The 20,345-nt window shown below is 39.1% G+C and overlaps 1 protein-coding gene across 1 annotated transcript in view; it reads left to right on the top strand.

The window, feature by feature from the left end:
- The window catches only part of LOC112347257 (glycine-rich cell wall structural protein 1.0-like), a 58,630-nt gene extending 38,640 nt beyond the window's left edge, over positions 1 to 19,990 (top strand). The window contains exon 2 of the mRNA XM_024677879.1: positions 19,659 to 19,990. Within this exon, the coding sequence (XP_024533647.1) occupies positions 19,659 to 19,990 (332 nt within the window). The remainder of the gene's footprint in view (positions 1 to 19,658) is intronic.
- The last annotated feature ends 355 nt before the right edge of the window (positions 19,991 to 20,345 follow it).

The raw sequence follows: 20,345 nt of genomic DNA, 5'->3' as shown, positions 1-20,345 counted from the left end.
CAAAATATTATCAAGTATGTCTCTCGGTAATTCATTAAGCTGTTTAAGTAATTTCATAAAATCTATCATTTATTGGCCTAGTTAGACACACAAGATAGTTTAGTTTTTTCTTTGTTATACTTTTGCTTAGTCACACAAAGTGGGGATCAATGAACTTTCGTCTAAGTCTATAAGAAAAATGTATTTTTTGATAGGTGTGATGGATAGTTAGTAAACATTTTTGTTTTATCTATCCGAATTCCCGCAATCAATTTCTATTAGGACTGTGAAGGGTTATTAATCCTCAATTTCTCCACTTAGGTGCACAAGAGGACCTCCCCTTTCTACCCGTGCCTAGTACGGTTAAGATTAATTCAATACAAGGTCTCTAAGATGTGATAGCCAATTCTAGAATAGCTTCCCTACTTCATAATAGGTCTTACCTTATGGCTTATAACCAACCTTACCCTTACAACTATGGAATTAGAAAAAGTGGCTTATTGCTCTTAACAAATTTAGGCAAACCTCTTTTAAATGGATTAACATTTCTCCCTAAAGGAGTATCCTGCCTAAAATTGATCAACAGAGAAACTATATTTCACATGTTTTTTGTAATTAACCACTTGAACAAATCAGATTAGTAGATGAGAATATTTCGCATACTGTCACAATTGCTAAAATATTTTAAAGTGATTTTCGCAATCAGGCCATAAATTTACTAAAAGACTAAAAGGACATTTTTCTTTGGTCTTACATAGATTTAAAAAGCATCCCACCAGAACTCTGCATATATCATATTGACATACTCTCAAGAAATATGCCTAAAAGGCAGATGCCCTACAAGATAAATCCTAATTACCAAAGTAAAGTTAAAGGAAATTGATAAACTTTTTTATACAAAATTCATCTATCCAATCTAGAATGCTCAATGGATTACACCACTTGTAATTATGCCTAAGAAAAAATGGCAAGTTACAAGTTTGTATGAATTAAAACTAAATGATATAATAAAAAAAAAATGTTTTCTATTCCTTTCACAAATGAAATTCTGGATTCAGTAGTAAGTCATGAGATGTATTTATTTTTAGATGGATTCTTTGGATATAACTAAGTAGAAGTAGCACCTAAAAATTAACACAAAACAACTTTTATAAACCCATAGGGAGTATATGCCTATTGCAAAATGCCTTTTGGCCTATTCAATGCTCCTTTTACATTTTAAAGAGTTGTTATAGACACATTTACAGAATATTTTATTAGTTTCATAAGAGATTTTATGGATGATTTTAGTGTTTTTAGTTCCAAAATGAAACATTTAATTTTCTTGCAAAAATATTTTAAAAAATGCAGAAAATATAGCATTTCTCTTAATCTAAAGAACTGTACTTTCTTTGTAAATTCTAGCATACTTCTAGGTCATATTATATGCAAGTAAGACATCCCTATAGACAAAGACAAAACTCAAGTGATTGAAATAATATCTTCACCATATGAGTTAAAATTGTTACTTTTTATGCAATGTTGCCTATCATAGGCAATTTATAAAAGCTTATGCAAAGATTGCCAAGCCATTTACTGATCTTTTAAAGAAAATTATTTCATTTATATGGAATGAAAATTGTCAAGAAGCATTTTAAGGATTAAATAATGCTTCAAAGAAGCACCTATACTCAATAAGCCAAACTAGACAAAAGAGTTTCACCTACAAATGGATACTTTTGATATTGCCACAGGTGCAATATTGTCCCAAACACAAGGTGATAAAAAAGATTATCTTATCTACTATAATAGCAAACACTTAAATCCTGCTGAGTATAACTATACAATGACTGAAAAAGAGGCTTTAGATGTAATTTATGCTTTACAAAAATTTAGATATTATCTTTTGGCAACAAAAGTAGTTGTTTTTACTGATTATAAGACTCTTTTATATCTCATCAACAAACCATGCATCTCTGGTCAACTAATTAAATGGTTTTTTCTATTAAGCTCTATTTCGTTAAAGTGGGATTTATTCAGTAAAATGGGACTAGGTACAAATTTTCAAGTATTTGAAAATGACGTGAAATTATATGTTTTTTGTCCAGGGGCTAGACATATCTGGGGCATGGTGACTAGTGCGGTGACTTTGTGTCCAGACTGAGTCCATCTGGTTGTATAATAAATCTCATTGTCAAGGTGAACAACAAGCCGAATCTGAAGCTAAAGAAGAGCGATGGCATGCGCGCACACACTATTTGTTTGTTCATTGAGCGTGTGGTGAGCTTTCCAAGATGAACGTCATTCCTAATAGCCAGACATATAACTTAATGGTGAGAACATTTAGATATTATTCAATGTTATCTTTTTCTAACGAATCTAATTGTGAAGGTGTAGCAAGAGGCATTGCTAGTCTGGAGAAGTCATTTAACTCATTTGACCCTTAGTGTATTTTCATGAAACTAAATAACATTCATATTGTTAAGGAATTTCTCTAGTACCTTTTTCTTATGACATAGAGGCTTGCATTTCTTTCAAAGGTGATTTAGTAAAAGGCCTGAGGGCACATGCCATTCTATTTCTCAGACCGGTATTAAGATATACTAGTGCAAAGGGAAAAAGGTATTTGGTGATCAAGTAAATGGCATGAGGGCACACGCCATTATAAGCCTAAGCGCTAGTGGACACCTCCTTTTTGGTACTCTCAGCGGTACTATCATCCTTCTCCGGGTCAGTTGTTTTGCTTTGGATTGTTGTCTCTGACGTTACTGGGGCGTTCTCGATAGTTGTTAATGTTGCCGTTTGTTCAGAAAAATGATTACCTGGAGTATAGTACGGGGAGTTTGGAAGACTTATATATTCTACATCTTCACCTATCTCCTTCTCCGTCTCCTTTTCTGCCTCACTTACAGATTTTGTGCTTGCCATAAGAACGCTCTTCACCCTAAAATATGGAGTTAGTTGTGTTATAAAAGGAAACTAACACACACGCTGCAAGGGAATGATGGTACATAAAGCACGTAAGCCCACAATATGGGTTTATGTGCCATTAATATGGGCCACACACCATATTATTAGATTTATGCACGTGTGATTGGTAAATGCATATGTCACATCATCTTTGTTTTACCTCACACACTATATCAGGCTTAATGAACCATATCACATGTGCGCACATGCTATATATATGGAGAATTATTATGCAAGGATAGAAAAATTCAATGCATGATTGTGGAGAGCAATGGCATGAAGCCACATGCTAAATAACATTTTAGAGAAAGAATTAAAAATAGAAACATGCAAATAGTACTGAGTGGACCAAGACTTAGAAGTGCACAATTGAATGAGGTATTTCTAATAAATATTTCACTCACCTCATATAGGAATGGCTACCACTCTCAAATGGCGTATCGCCTCATGCCATCACCTCGCAATTTGTTATAACAATCCGATGAATTCATATTCGGCTTGTTCACCTTGAACTTTAAGTAAGATTTGCTAGAACAACTAAGAATTTATACTTGTTATTTGTATCATCTCACCTAGGAATGGCGTAAGGCCACATGCCATCACGCCTCCTCTGATTCAGATTCGGATTGTTCACCTTGAAATAAAATACATTAGAAACTTAGTAAAGGAATATTAATGAATCTCACCTTGAACCCGGGTTATGAATGCTCTTGCTGCATCTCTTGCATGGTCTGGCAAGGTGATGGTGGCACTCTGCTTCCGCATCCAACCATGCACAACATTATCCACCGATATGCTCATGCTGGGATCCCTTGGATTCAGCACCCATCTCTTTTCTAGGCAATCCTTTGTATATCCAGAACTTGGCTTGAACCACTCCACAGTTACATTGAAGGAGTTAGTTTCCGCGTCCTCCTCTGCATCAGTGATGCAGCGCCCCACCCATATCATTTGTCTTTTATTACTGGGTCTGACAAGCACGACCATTCCTTTGCAGACCTGTACTGGATTGAATGCTGAATCCGGCTTCTTGTTCCTCGGCCCACAATAGTGATCCTCAACATCGTTATCTGTCATTGCATTTCCAGAGGACATTGTTCCGCTACTATCTAGTGCTCTAGGTTCTGGCCAAAAGGACTTTTCCAATTCTTCATATACAACCGGCCCATTTTGGATAGCAGATATAATCTTCTCCCAGTATTCGAGCAAAGGCTTGCACCTCTTAAAATAGGATTCTCCACCAAACACCAACCCCCTCTTCCAGAAGGCAATATGCTTTCTAATCCCGGCCACTATACTTTCCTGGTCTTTGAGTCCATCCGGGTGCATCGGCCGTGGGGAACCCTGAGGAATCATAGGTTCCCCAGTTATGGGATCTCTCTTGAAGAGTTCAATGCCGTCCACTGGCAGCCACACTATGTCCCATTCTCTCATCTTGTACCTCATCACTGGAGCACTGTCACGCATGCTGAAATGAAACTGAAGAGGCTTGGAGTGGCCAATCAGCGTTTCGGATCCGTCCCTGATGTAGCCTTTTACAAACCCCTTAAAGTCTGGAACCTCTGTCACAAGTGCAGCTTCAACAGTGCCTTTGATGCAATTTTGGAATTCATCGTAGAGTTGTGGGAGGGTGGGGACATTGGATTGCCGGAGGGACTCTGCCAGGTGACTGAACATGGCATCGACGTCTTCATGAGTGTGCCCAACCATGAGAAAGCCAAGTGTAACGGTTTTAAATATGCCTTTGGCAACAAGCATCGCCAAGTACGTGAAGACGTACATGTTTTTGTTCTCACTGCCAGCATTGTCTGTTTGGAGCAGAAGATGGGGTGGAAGGCCACATCAGCCGCAAGAACTTCCTTGAGATTCTGCTTCGTTTGGATGAGGCTGTGCATTCACTGGGAGACCAGCCTCGTCGGAATGGCATGAGGCCTCACATGATAACCCTACAATCTGACGGCCAACATATTCACTGGGATGGCATGGGGCCCCACGCGATACTGCAAGCCTTTGCTCCTCCTCCAGCTGAACCCTGTATGGGGTTCGATCGACAAGGGCCTTATGCAAGGGTTGGCCGTTCAGCTCAGTCTGCGCACTTTGCAGAGACCTTAAGTGTTTTGCTAGGGACGCAATCATTATGTTTGCACCCCCACCACCCCATAGAGGTACAAAGAAGTTTCCATAGTTCTGGGCACCATGCCCATGAGCGATTATGCCAAACAGAGACACAGGCAGCTGCATGGATGAAGAAATTGCCTTGGGGGCAGGATTGAGTCGAGGTAAGCACGTCTTTTTCTGGTCTATTTTGTCGTGGATGATGTAGAGGTAAGAGTCAGGTCTCTCCATGGAGAGAATCCTGTTATGATAATATGCAGTCCTGCAGCTTCTCTGCTGGATGTTGTGGTCAAGCCGCCTTCTAACCAACGTCTCTCACTCTTGAGCGCTGCAAGAATTCTTCGACAAAGCCATTTTGATAGCAGTGCACTCGTCACACTTTGAAAAGCTGGAGTACTTTCCTATACTCACATCCCTGAACCTGTTGCTCCACAATCTACTAAATCTAGATTGGCTCAGCTTCCTGTAGCCATTACTCTGGAGTTCCCGATTCACATCTTCCAATATGGCCCCCTTGGTATACATGGAAGGGAGAACTCGTTGGGTGTCTCGTGTTCCATCTTCCAAGAGGCAGGTTTTATGTGGTTGCTGCTCGCTACATGTCTCGACAAACCTCTTGAAGATTGCCTCTCCATATACAACATGACCCCTGGTTTTATGCGTACCGTCGTTCCCATGGACTGCCTGTTGAACCCTTTGTTCCTCGAACTCAGTTTTGATTCTGTAGAATGTGGTTCAAGGGACTCCATAAATGATTCTCCATGCCTTCATGCAGACCAAACCCCTCTGGAAGACCATGCCCCCCACCTGATGTTCTGAAGCATCAACAGATGACCGTAATGCCTCATACACAAAATTGCGAACTGCCTTCCAGGACAATGTATTGTATCTTGCTCTCTCCTCTTCAATAGCATCCCAATCAGCATGTTGACAGCACCTCCTCTTGCAACAAGCAACTGTCGAGACCATTCGAACCTGCATCGCCATTTTCTGCCTTTTCGGTTCGTTACTCAGATCCCTTTGGCTGCGCTTTAGGAAGGTATACTTTCTTTTCCCATGAAGAGATGTTCTGTCATCAGTTGTAGTGGTGTTTGATTGTAAATCCTTCACATTCTCAAACACTAAGTGCCTCAATTTCCACCCCACAATGCTTCCAATAGTCAGATTGTTTTCTTCTGTGTCAACAACCTCTAAAATCGCAACTCCAATATCATCCCAGCCCAATTCTTGATTAGCAACTGCATCTCTTGGATCGACAACTGTGGCTAAGCCCTCAGCTACCACCTCCCCCTCGGGGTTGTTTAGAAACACCTTTGCCTGAATCCATGTAGCACGGTTCTTAAGATCCACGGAGGGAACATGCGTCGCACTTGCGCTATCCCCAACATCTGCTTTCTTCTGAAGATTTTTCAAGGCAACAACAACATTTACCCCGACAACCATCTCTCCTCGTTCAATAGCGACCACATTCCCATCGAAGACAGTCTCTACTGATACAGCAGCATTGCCTTCCCCAAGCCTTTGACAGTGTATAACAAAGTTCCGATCCATAGACACAAGGGTCCCTTTTGCAACTCTCTTCCCACCATTCAAAATGTAAACCTTTTCCCCAACCCTGAAGGCCATTCTGAAAGTGCAGAAAAGAAGTTAAGACCATACAAAAAATGATTGGAGAATGGCCTAAATCATAACATACCAAACAACCTCAATAGCATGAGGCCACATACCATTATTCAAACATGCTATTGACACCCACGTGAAATTTCACATTCACAAAATTGGCATGAGGCCTCATGCCATCTTGATATACACACAGCTGCAGGCAAGTAAAAACATACATGACAATACGCTAGCCATGAAATTGCAAGGGCCCAAGATGGCATGTGGCCTCATGCCATTTCTAAATGTGGTTCTAAGCCATTCCATGGTGAACATACCAGGAAGCACAAGTGCCGAATATCAAGAGGAAGCGGTAGCCACACCAAAGACAGTGCCGCTCGCAACACCGCAACTACTCGTAGCACCGCTTGCAACACCGCAACTGCTCGTAGCGCCGCTCGCACAAACTGCCACTCGCATAAACTGCCGCTCGCAATGGCGCTCGCAATGCCGCAACCGCTTGTAGACGCATAAACCACAGCTCACAACGCCGCTTACACAAGCAGCGCTCACTGCACTCAGCGGAACCAAAAACACGGCGCACAAAAATGATAGACCTAGGAATGAGTTCGAGAATTCAAAAATAACACACGCTTGAACGTCACATCAAATCCTCTGACAAACCAAATCTTATGATTCCTCTGACAAATTTCAAACTGAGTAGCTTCTAGACTTTGCTGTCGGAGGTTGAACTTTGTCACATCATGTCCTTGCCTCGATCCAGCTGTGCCATGTCAGTGATTCGAACTTTGCCATGCCATGTCAGCGATCCGCGCCAAAATTATTCGCCGTGTAAAGGAATAATTATGCTGTGTGTGTACGTCCATTTATGGCAATATAAGGCCACACGCCATTCAAAGAATAATGCTAGTCGAGCATTTTTTGGTGCATTTTTGGGTTCAAAATTGCATAAGCCCACACGCTATAAAGTTTACCTGTACCAAAAATAGAAACAACTTTATTTACTTGGGAATTTAAGTGGTTGAGGCATTTTTAAACTTACAAACACATGCCCTACTTACATTCCTTTGGTTGCTTAAAATTCAAAAATATTATAAACCTTTCTTTTTGCATTTTCAATGTTTTCAATTATGGTTTTTGATTTTCGCAGGACCAGCCTAGTAATCTATTTGCATCCCGTCATGTTTATAGCTAGCTTTCGTTTGTCCCCTTCGCTAGCCTGAGATACATCTGCTCGGCATCTGCCTCTTATAGCATTTGCCCAGAAAGGGCATCTTTCTTCACGCAGCATTTGCCACATGTTTAGGGTTTAGGGTTTAGGGTTTAGCAATTCAGTAGCTTGATAAACATGCAAATACAGAACTTGATGCAAAATCCTTTGATATGTCACAATGCCCCTAGGACCATAAACACATTTCAATAGAGAGGGTCCTTTCATTTCATAACTCCTTACATAGATCTTAGTGAAACCAGAGTTAGTGAAGTTAGTTTCTTGTGATCCCACATCTGATTGTGATGTCCCTTTGCAGTGTCAATGGAAAGGTCAATGCACACCAAACTGTAAAATCTTGGAGCAAAATAACAGTCGGATCTATGGCAAATGCCCCTGAAACATTGTAAGGCTCGTGTGGTCTCATGTGGTGTCCGATCAAGATGCTTCTTTGCAGGGTCATCAAGAAAGACATTGTATACCATTCTGTAAAATCTAGTTGCGATCTAACGGTTGGATCTCCAGAAAACTCAAAAACATCTCGCACGTGTTAGAATATTCTAGGAATATACTCCTATGTGCCCTTGAAAATGGCATGCGGCCCCACGCCATTCAAGAGATAACACCAGATGACGCCGAGCAATTTTTGGTGCATTTTTTGGGATTTGTATACCATTCTTTATTTAGCTGAACATCTGGCATTTTTGGAAATACAAGATGCTTTGGAATATCCAATCATGCATGGTATAAATATAGCGAGGGTATTAAATGATATTCTAATCATGATCTTTCTTTTGGATTTTGCGTGCATGCAGTCCGAGGAATGATGACGTTGCGGATTTCTTTTGGATTTCACGTGCATGCATGCGCGTGGCGATCCAGAAATTAATGGTGGCGCCCAAGTCCGAGGAATGATGACGTGGCGGGATTACCAACCGTCGTGACATTTCGCAGGTGTGAAGTTAGGTTTTGCATTTTGCTTGGTACTCGCGCTTGCATCACGCTCCCACTCGCGATCACGCTCACATTCGCGCTCATCTACCTTCTCTACAGGTTTCTCGTGTGCATCGGCGTCCACTCGCGCTTGCATCACACTCGCGCTCGCATCGCACTCGTGTGCATCGGCGTCCACTTCAAGACACACCCAGTTTGTAACTTCACCGCCAACTCCGCCGCCCACTCCGCCACCCACACGCAGCCCACTTGGCATCCCGGGAGATTTCAGCGCCACTCTCCAACTGTAAGTGGCAGAGTAGCCTTGCTGCTAAGATCCGCTGCACACATAGTGCACATTCGCCAGCGAGTCCGGCCTCGATTGTCACGCCTCCATTCGGCTTCAAATGGTAAGTCTTTTAGGCCATGTAGAAAATGGCATGAGGCCACATGCCATTCAGTAGCAACATTGGCATGCACCAATTGGGCTCTCGAGTGCAGTCCGGTTACAGATGGCGTGTAGCCTCACGCCATCTTAGGATGCAGCCTCAAGACATCTGATGCAGTGGTGAATGGTGTGTGGCCTCACGTTATTTCCAGCTGCTAGCTTTTCATCTGTCAGCTCTAATTGTTGTGCATTTCTGAATAGGCGAGGAATTGCGTTCTTCTTCCAGCCACTGTCAATGTGGATGCAGAGAAGGGGGAGGAGCTCACCAGTTGGACTTTCGGGATGGAAGGCGAGGATCTGAGGCTGTACAACACAGATGGTGGGAGAAAAGAATGCATGGGGATCCTCATCTAAGTGACAGACACTCCATGTAGTTCCATGCAAGAATATGGACTGGCACTTGTGGTAGAGACAGCATTTGCCTTCAAGATCCACCTTGCACATCCTAGCGGCTTCCCGGAGGGTGTCGAAGAAGAAATCCACCACCTCGAAGAATGGCAAATCATTCTGGAATCCACGGACCTCACCTACGGCGATGTTCAAAAACTATATTCCAACATTGAGCCGTTGAGAGTGCCTCCAATTCGCGAAGCGAAGGGGAAGGGGGTCGATCTGGAAACTACCCCGAAGCAGAAAAGGGTGGTCAAGCTCAAGCCGACGTCCGACTCTCCTGCTCCAAAAAAGAAGCTACTCGGTGATGCCATTGCCTCGGGTTCAAACACTACACCCACCAAAAAGAAGAGCCGCAAAGAGCAGAAAGAGCAAGAAGAGGCAGCAAAAATCGTCGCAGATAATAGTACTTGTTACTATTCCAACAAAGTATATACAATCGACGTGAGCCGTATCGACATCCAAAGCAAATACAACCACAGGCTAGTATCTGATGAGTGGGTGGAGAAACTGAAGCAGAAGATGCTAGCAAGTCCAGTAACACCCCTTCCTATTGATCAAGTCTGGACACCTCGTGTCGCCCTTCATTGTTCGGTAGTAGGGGATCACGTCTGCGATGTCGTGTTGGACGATCAGAACATCCGGTTCTATGCCGTCTCCGGGCAGCATTCTAGCTTGGTGATGCAAGAGATAGTTGTGGATATTATGGTGGGCGAGGAGGTGAAGAAAGTCTTCAAGACAAGAGTCGTCCGCCTGATAAAAGGCAACTCGCCCCTCCGATCTATCATATACATCTCCCACACGCAGAATGTCAAGCAAGAAACGTGCTACAAATCGGGTCTGCACGAGACATTGGCACGAACACGGAAGCTCTGGGTTCAACTGAAGAAGCCACAAAAACCAGGACAAGGACATGCACTAGCAACTAGCGCCTGGCAGGTAAGCCTCGTTGCATGTGGCATAGCATATGGCCTCACGCCATTTCCATTGCAGGAATTCTCGAGTCTTCTCTCGAAAACACTGGGGGTCAATGACACACTCAGCATCCATAACATTCTACTCGCGACAAAAGTTATTTTTGACAAATGGGTAGATGTGCTGAGGAGGTACCATGACGGGGAGTTACTAAACTCAATGGGTGTGGAGGACGGCCGGAAGCCCAATGATTTGAAGCTCAATGCCTTGCATTTCTCGCGGTCTCTAGACGATGAGGACCTTCTGATAGTGGCTAATGCTCTTCTACGTGGTGAGGTAGTCTTCAACAAGACCAAAATGACTCCCGGCCATATTGTGACATACGAGGACTTGTGCACGACTCTGAGAGCTCGTGCGCTATTGAAGGATTGGATCTTCGAGCAAGTGGCTGTGGAGAGGGTGAGCATCGACACCACGCAAGAGATGATGGAAGCGTTGGATTTGTCAAATGAAGACATCGACGAGTACGTGAAGGGGGCCCCCAAGTTCATCGATCTGCTGCAGGATGCCACGAAAAGTAAAGCTGAAAAGTGGGATCAGTATCCAAATTTCATTAAGAGGGATGTCGACTGCCGGCTTCAGAAATAACTCGACCCCGCAGCAGAGGCCTATCGAGAACCTTACCGGGTATACGTGAATTCGGATGAGGATCAAAGGTGGAGGAGCATCATTTCCCGCGGAGATGAGTAGGTCAAGAACATCTTTTGTGTGATGGACTTCACAAACGAGGAGATCACTCATGCAGATGAAGTCAACTCCATCATTGACTTAATGGTGGGACTTGCGGAGGTGAAATCTTCAGTCCACTATATGATTTACGACACCGAATCCTATCACAAGTTCTGGAAGGCCTTGAACGAGGTGAAGGCTCAGTTGAAAGGCAAGGAGATGTGGGAAATCCATGGGATAATGCCTAAGAAGAAGATACTGACGAATGTCCGCATCTTCACACTTGCCCTTGTTATTGGTCCTGCAGCAAAGTGGGACTGGAGTGACTTCCCAGCTTCGTTCGACAAGGCTGATCGAATTGATCTGAGGGAGGTCAATTTACCCGTGCCTGAGGAACTGAAGACGGCTATGGAGCTTTCGAATCCAAAGAAAGCTCCAGGTGTAGCATGGGAAATGCTCAGTTGGGTCTTCAACGCAAAAAATAACAGTCTAAGATGGCATGTATTTATTTAAAAATGTAACTTATTATGGCATGGGGTTCCATGCCATTGTATTAATATTAAAAGACAATTCTTTGAGAGGATTTGCATTATACTAGAAGTGTTACAGCATGTTATTGGAAGTCTACGAAGTTGTTTTATTAATAAGGGGAAAGTAAAGATTGAATGGGGACTTGGGCTCCACCTAGACTCGGAGCAACTGAGCCAATATTAAAAGGATGGAAAGAAATTGGACGACGATGACAAGGAGAAGAGAGAGGTGAAGCAGTGGCAGGGGGAGGAGAAGTGATTGAGTAGACATTTCCTTGTTTAAAATAAAATGGCATGTGCCTCAATGCAGTTGAATTTTGTTATATTTATATACTATATAAAGGTTTGGAAACCTTATTTTACAAGTGGGATAATGACAATTCCCACTTTAATGAAATAGAGCTTTATTACAAGTATATAATCTTTAAATAGTATATAAACCTGGAAAATTCCATGAATAAGTCAATTGCCTAAGCCATATTACTCCAAGAGAGTCATCTAATATTAAGGTAGACGAACTCTCAAATGCTCACTTATTTGCAATCTATGTGCCTTAGAAGATATATATAAGCATTGTTCCATCTTATTATAACTTGCTAAAAAAAAAGAAATTGTTTGTCTTAAGGACATGACCTTACTCTATTGTGGGGGAGCACCTATATGAATTAGGCAATGATGACACTAAGGAGATATGTTAATAGGCAAGAAGAATAAAATGAAATTTTAAGGGAAGCTCATTTAAGCCTATTAAAAGGCTATTTTATAAACAAAATAACTACTAGGAAAGTTTTACAAGAAGGGCTATGGTGGTCTACATTTTGGAAAGATACAATAATTTCTTGCAAAAATTGTGATATTTGCTAAAGGCATAAATTACTACCTAAAAAGAAAATCCATAAACTAAATCCTATTTATCTATATGAAGCATTTCATAAATGGGGATTAGATTTTGTAGAACCTATGGTAACAAACAGTAAGAGGAATAAATACATTTTAGTTGCAATTGATAATGTGACGAAATGGATAGACATTATGCTTATGAAATATGCCTTAGCTACTAATATTGCTAAATTCCTTTATGAAAACATCATTGTAAAATTTGGTTTGCCTAAGGAGATTATCACATATAAAGACACCTATTTCATCAATGAAATAATAGAAATTTTTATGCAAGAATTTATTATTAAAAACAAAATGTTTATGCCATATTAACTACAAAGGAATAGCCAGGCTGAATCTACTAATAAAGTGCTTAGAAGTATCTTGAAAAAGATTGTAAAGGACAATAAAAAAGATTAGGATAAAAAAATTCTAAATGTTTTATGGGCTTATAAAATTGCATTCTATAGAACAGTATTTATAGATATGACACCATTTCGTATTACCTATGGCCAGAAATCTTTAACACCCATAAAATTTATAATGCCCTCTTTATAATGCATATTGCAATTAAAAATGGCTTAGACAAAAAATAAGCTCTTAAGGAAAAACTTGCCAAAATAAAAAACTTGAATGAGCTTTAGCTTAAAGTAATATGGATCTTGCATGCAATTCAAAAAGCCAAAATGGCTAAGCATGATAGACAATTGAAAATCTTTTGTGACCTTAAGCCAAGAGATAAAGTTCTTTGGTATCAAGGCAAAATAAATGCTCTTGGAAATAAATTCGAGAGAAAATGGAATGGTCCATTCATTTTATTTAAGATATCAGCCCCAAGAATGGCTGAAGTGCACGCCTTAAACGAGGATGATACTGTAATAGTAAATTTAAACTATTTAAGGAAGTACTATGAAAATATAAGCATAAATATTGTCTATATCTCAGGGTACTATGAATAAACTCGTGGATGAAGCCCTGGCAAGGATTCATCTTGATGAGTTACCTAAGTGCATAAATAAAGTGGCCAATTAGATGAAGGATAGAGGTTTAGAAAAATTTTAAAAAGCTACATCAAACTTTATAGAACCATAAAAAGGGAGACTGATTTTCAATTATGGGACTAACTTTCAAAATGGATTGAGGGAGCTTTTTTATTTCTTTATAGAGCTAGATCAATAGAATTGGATAGCAGTAGTCTTTCTTGATAAGCTCAAACAAGGATTTATTCACCTAGAACAAAGGGAAATTACATATCCTTTGGGAAAGATTCATTTTTATGCTAGAGAAACACTCATATATCTGAGTATTTTCATTGATGGGAAAGTTCAAAAAAAAAATAATCAAAGGATACATAGGATAGATATTTCTTTTTTTAGAGTAGACCTTCCTTCAAAATTTTGCTAGTATAGCATATAGAAAATTTCTCTAGGCAATGTAAAATTTAGAGAAAAAGATAAAAAGGGGTGAATACTCTAAGAGCAATGTTTATATTTTTCTTACCCCATTCTATAATTTTTACTAACAAACTACAAGGATTAATAAACAAAGATTACCAAGCTAACAAGGAAAACTTTTCCTACAATACATTTACATACAAAAACAAACAAAGGCAAAGGGACACTAATGCATTAAGGTAAGTATAAGCAACCAAAGAGAATGACTCGAGATGCGATCCATAAGGGTTCAAATATAGAGGGAAAGGGCCCATAAATAAGAGTGTACCCCTTTTTCCAATCTTGGGATACTTGGGGTTAAGTGTCCTTGGGTTTGAATAGTACTAGGCTGGGTGACTTCCCGGGAAGTCCAAATTCAAGAGCTTATATTTGGTATCAAAGGGGTCTCAAATCTGACTCTATTAGTTAGTTAAGGGAATCGCACCACATGTTAATTGACATCTGGCAGGTCCAGTTTGCTCCCGCTGGGCTCGACCCAAGGGGTAGGGTGTCAAGAGAGTGAGGCTCTCAAGAGAGCTGCAGCTCTCAACTTCCATTCACGAGGGCGTGAACTTGCAGGGAAGCGTGGTGGATTGTAAGCAACCAAAGAAAATGACTCGAGATGCGATCCATAAAGGTTTAAATATAGAGGGAAAGAGCCCATAAATAAGAGTGCACCCCTTTTTCCTTTTAATACTTGGGGTTAAGCATCCTTGGGTTTGAATAGTATTGGGCTGGGTGACCTCCCAGAAAGTCCAAATTCAAGAGTTTACAGCAAGGTGACCTAGGTAAATTAGAGGTAGTTAAAGAGCTCATTTTTCTCTCTTGCTCTTTCCCTCTCACTCACTCTACACCTATGCTTATGCCTCCACCAAGATGCATCGATACTCCAAGCTTAGCTCTAAAGCAGCTCAAATGCCACCTAAAACCGCACAAGGGCAAATGCCATCACTGCAGCCTATTGGGTCGAGCGATCAACTCCACCCTTGAAGCACTGTCAATATAAAATCTCATTTAAGCACTTTCATTGGCACCGCACTATATCTTCTGATCACGTAACACCAAGTGTTTTACCTACAAATCTCCACGGATGGCAAAAATTTCTAAGACAAATTTGTGGAGGAAATTTTGTCTGACAATGAAGAGCTTGACTATAGCCAAATGAAGCTGTTTAGGGAGCTTGTGTTTTCTCCCTGTGACAAATTTTGGCTTGATGCTTTTGATATAGAGTTGCTCGAAGGAGAAATATTTATTCATTGGAGAAAGGATCGAGCTTATGTAGAAGTGATACCCAACGAAGTATGCATTTCTCTTTTAAGAGTGAGTCCATCCCTTTGGACTCATCCAGTTTGCTCAAATGTTTTGCCTAAATAACAAGGGCAAAATAATTAATAAGCAAGAAGGATCACATGCCTGATCAATATGTCCTCCCTAACTACACATCTGGACAAGAAGGCAATTTCACCTACTTAAAGCCCGACTATCATGCTAGGCTTAAGGTATTATGTGTCATCATCGACAGAAGGATGGTTGTGTAATATACCAGCATCAAGATAGCACACCTATTGGAAGTTATTGAAACTAGATGGCAAATAAATATAGCTCATTTTGCCTACAATGGATTTACAACCGAAATGAAGCATGTTGCCTTACATATAGGAAAGAGAAGGCAAGTAAAGATAGGAGTTTTCATCTTTCTGTGGCATATCTACGAACATTACACATCTCAGAAGAATCCTATGCCTTTCCTTACACCACCTCTAATATCTCCCCTGAGGGAGATAGCAAGGGATATGCAAACTTCCCAAAATCCCAATGATATGGATTCAAGTAAGGAAAATTTTCCCCTCAACAAGAAACTCCACCTAGATAAAAAAATCCAAGCTATAAGACCTCCAGATTTCGTTCCGCAGAAATGCAATGGCTGAGTATGCCATGAATAATCTAGACATAGCAAGTATGGTGATAAAATGCCACACCTAGATCAGAAACAGATTCATGACTCGCCTACATCTATAGAGACGACCCCGATGCCAATGCAAATCTCTTCAAGTATTGGGGAAGTGATGAGCACACAAACGGACAATACTAGGTGAATAATGGATATTGAAGTTGTGAAAGAAATTTGACAATTTAGGCCACAAATTTCGACACATGATGTGCCTATAGATGCCACAAAACTATTGGCCATAGACACAACTAATAAAGTGAGTTTAGGCTAAGAAGATCACAGCCAAGAAACTTACTAGGGCGAAGAGGATGAGGCTACAAAAGAAAGTCTAGGAGGAGTACGGGCTTAGTCTTCTTTAGTCCACCTATGCATCTGATAGTGACACACTCTCAGCCAATCAATATAGCGAGATGAGGCAACCACAACAACAGCAAATGCTGCAGCAACACTACAAAGTCAAGGTTAGCTGCACCTTCATTCACAAGGCCGCAAATCAGCTGAGAAAGCTAGTAGTCTGAAGCTTCATAGAGGAGCTAGCTCAACACATTAAAGGAAGAGGCAAGCAGCTAATCGACGAGCCAATGCAACTAGTAGAAGATGAGGAAACAACAAAATACCATTTGTAGGTCTTGAGCTACATCAAGATAATTACCAAGAAAGTGGATGGAGGCATAGGTGAGCAAAATCATCAGTGCCATATAATCCAAGAACTCAAGAGTACAATCCTGGTTTATTCTATCGTGTGCAATGAAAGCACTAAAAAACACTTTACTAGATTTTTGATGTGTTTTAAAGTTTACATTCATCTAAGTATACCTATTAGACTAAGGAATGATTTTATATTTACAGCCTTAAAAGTTGTAATTGGCTTGAACCTAGATCTAGCACTTGCTATTGATGGATGTAGTCTATATTTGGGCACAATGTAGAGTTTTAAAATAAATACATCAAAAGAATCCATGTTTAATTGGTGTTCATTATATTACTCATAAAGAAGCCTTATGTAAAAGATGATTTCAATTGTGATGGAAATTTTTTCTAATTCTTGTAATAAAGCATTCTGTTGGATATGACAAAGCATAATGTGACATAAACTTTTACAAGATATATTTGAGTCATATGAGGAAATTTGCTATAAATCCATGATATTCACTAGCTTTCAAAGAGGTTATATGGAAAGAATAGTAATTTCTATACAAGCAATTTTAGAGGCTTAAAATGGAAAGTGAAATAAAGTATTATGCACTTTAGTACAATTCTTTATCCAAATTCTTATTAATATATTAGTGAGTTGTGAGTGCATGGGATATGGAAATGTAATACAAAAATGTGTATATGAATTAGCCGAAAAGCCTTAGCTTATATATAGAAGTGAGTGGTCCAAATTAAAACCAATCTGATAGTTATCAAAAGTTCCATTAATATTAGTATACGATATCGTAACCATACATTTAGACCTCACAACATCCCCTCCTCTCAGGAGGATGGAAAGTAGTCAAGGTTCTTTGGTTGACAAGTTGGGATCTAGAAGAACATCAGAAGGAGGCACTATTGAATCTATAGTTGATATTAATTGTTTTTTATCCCTTTGTATAAAGTGTTTTAACTTTGCACATGCACAATTTTTGGAGGATTAATTTGTTGAATGTCATGCTAAATCTCATAACTTATGGTTCAACTTGCTATAACACATGATATGGTCCCTGCCACTGAACAAGAAGCTGCTTAAATAAATTATATACTGTAAAATTGGGAAAATGGATTAATATCAAATTGTCCATTTTATACATTACAAATGAATGATGATGGGAGTTGTGCTATTATTGTCCCACAAGTGGAAGAATGCTAGTTAAATATTGATCCCAAGACTTAGCATTGGCAATTTGTCATAATTATGAAGGTAAACTCAACTCTATCAATAATATTGGATTACAGTAATAGATCAAAATTTTATTGTAAATTTTTTAAATTAAATATATTAGAAAATGATAAAGTAGTTAGTATATATTTAATAAAAACACTTCAAAATATCTCATTAAGGATAACTTAAAAAAACTTTATATGTAAATAAAAAAATTTACTTTCAAAGTTATATTTATTATAAAAGCTCTACTTTCTATGTTTATTTCTCTTTAATTAGTTATTAAAGATTAAAATTTCAGCCACAAATCATAATATAAAACTTAAAAAACTATTTGAATACAATAAATCAAAAATAGTTTTTAATCTCTTATTGCAGTTTTTTTCTTAGTTTCTCTTTTTTAAATAATATATTAGATTAATAGTCTAGCTTTACTTCTCAAAAATATAAATTTATAAAATGATGTGTTTATTTGATGCTGCTTAAAATTATTTAAAATATCATTTTTATTAAATAAATATAAACTTGAATTATATCAGTGAATTAATAAGGTAAATTTATATAATTAATACTAATTAAACTATAAATGTATTATATTAAATAATTTATATTTTATTTACTAAATTAATTGAATATAATATATTTTAACAATAAATATACTTTAGTAAATTGCCTTAAAATAACTACATCTTCTTCTTCATATAATGTGTATAATTTTTTGGCATTTGTTGTTTATGTATACATATGTTTTATATATATATATATATATATATATATATATATATATATAAGTGCTTGGAATATGGAAAGGGAATACAAAAATGTGCATATCAATTAGCCCAAAAACCCTAGCTTATATACAGGAGCGAGTGGTCCAAATTGAAACCAATCCGACGGCTATCAAAATCCCACTATGCTAATATTAGTATACGGCATCATAACCATACACTTGGCCCTCACACATATATATATATATATATATATAAAAGAGAGAGGGTACTTAAGGAAAATATTTTATGGACAAGTTTTTCTAGACAACAAACAAGACTAACTAGCAATTCAAAATCATCACAATATATAATTCTATAAAATCACAGAGGTGAGAGTGCCGATCCCTTTACCTATAGCATGTAAAGTGATCAGTCCTAAACCCCTTTTTAACACACTTATGAGTGATTATAAAAACTTAGTAAAAACAATTTGGTTTATTTAAGCAAATGTATAGGGTAAAATATGTTACTATACCATCTAACGTATGTTATAAATTTAGATTAATCAAGTATAAATATATTTATAATTTATAAAAAATTTAAACAGCCATCTTCTGGATATTTATAAATTATAAAAACGTTTACAGTTATAGACTTTCTTAAGCACCATAAATAATCATATTACCTTACTGTGGTGGGTTGAGTGATGTGCTCTCCTATCATATATGTGATGATAGGAGAGTGGCAATTCTTTGCTGTCCTGCTTGTACTGTAGGATGTGGTGATGAACTTGAGAGAAAGAATGAAGGTAAGATTTTTCTTCATTTCATTCATTAGAACTCTTAATTTCTCTTGTCTAAACTTTGCATAGAAAACTCTGCTCTAAACTTTATATGAAAACAAACATATGAGTTACTACATTGTACGGAAATGAGTGGAACTTAAGGGCTTCGTGTCTTTATTTTGTTAAATTGTTTATGAACTTATAGCAATGATGATGGTGTAGGAGTTGGGCCTGGTGCTGATGCTGGTGATTCTGGTGCCAATGCTGGAGGTGTTGGTGCTGGTGGTGACAATAGGGGTGGTGCTAGTGGTGGTGGTGTTGGTGAAAGTGGTGGTGGTATTGGTGAAAGTGAAGGTGTTGGTGTTGGTGATAGTGGTGGTGTAGGTGGTGGTGGTTGTGTTCTAGGTGGTGGCGGTGGAGGAGTTTTTGGTGGTGGTTGTGGTGGTCGTGGTGGTAGAGGAGTTCTTGGTCGTGGTGGGGGTGGTCTTCTAGGTGGTGGTGGTGGTGGAGGACTTGGTGGTGGTGGAGGTGAACAAGCATTTGGAGTAAAATAATATGGTCCACAAGTGAACTTATTATTTCCATTATTGATGCATGTTCTTAAGGATTGGCCACTTGATCCACCATTTATGTCTGTTAAGAAAGAACACCCTCGTGGTGCTCTACTTGTATCCACACTCACTTGGCAACTCCCAATATCTGTTCCAGTCTTCACTAATTCAAAGATATTAAAGTATCCTCTACTATTTGTAAATGATGAATCACTGTCTCTTGGACAAATCAGGTTTACCTTGGCATCTGAAAGATTTAACAAGATTAGAAAAATACAGAAGATAGATCATTTTTCTTACTGAAGATGCCACTCTGAGAAAGTGAACCACAATTAGTGCAATAAACATAGCCTTCTAC

This window comes from Selaginella moellendorffii, unplaced genomic scaffold (genome assembly GCF_000143415.4).
Source record: "Selaginella moellendorffii unplaced genomic scaffold, v1.0 SELMOscaffold_20, whole genome shotgun sequence".
NCBI classification, from domain to species: Eukaryota; Viridiplantae; Streptophyta; class Lycopodiopsida; order Selaginellales; family Selaginellaceae; genus Selaginella; species Selaginella moellendorffii.
This window is presented reverse-complemented; position numbering and strand designations above follow the sequence as displayed.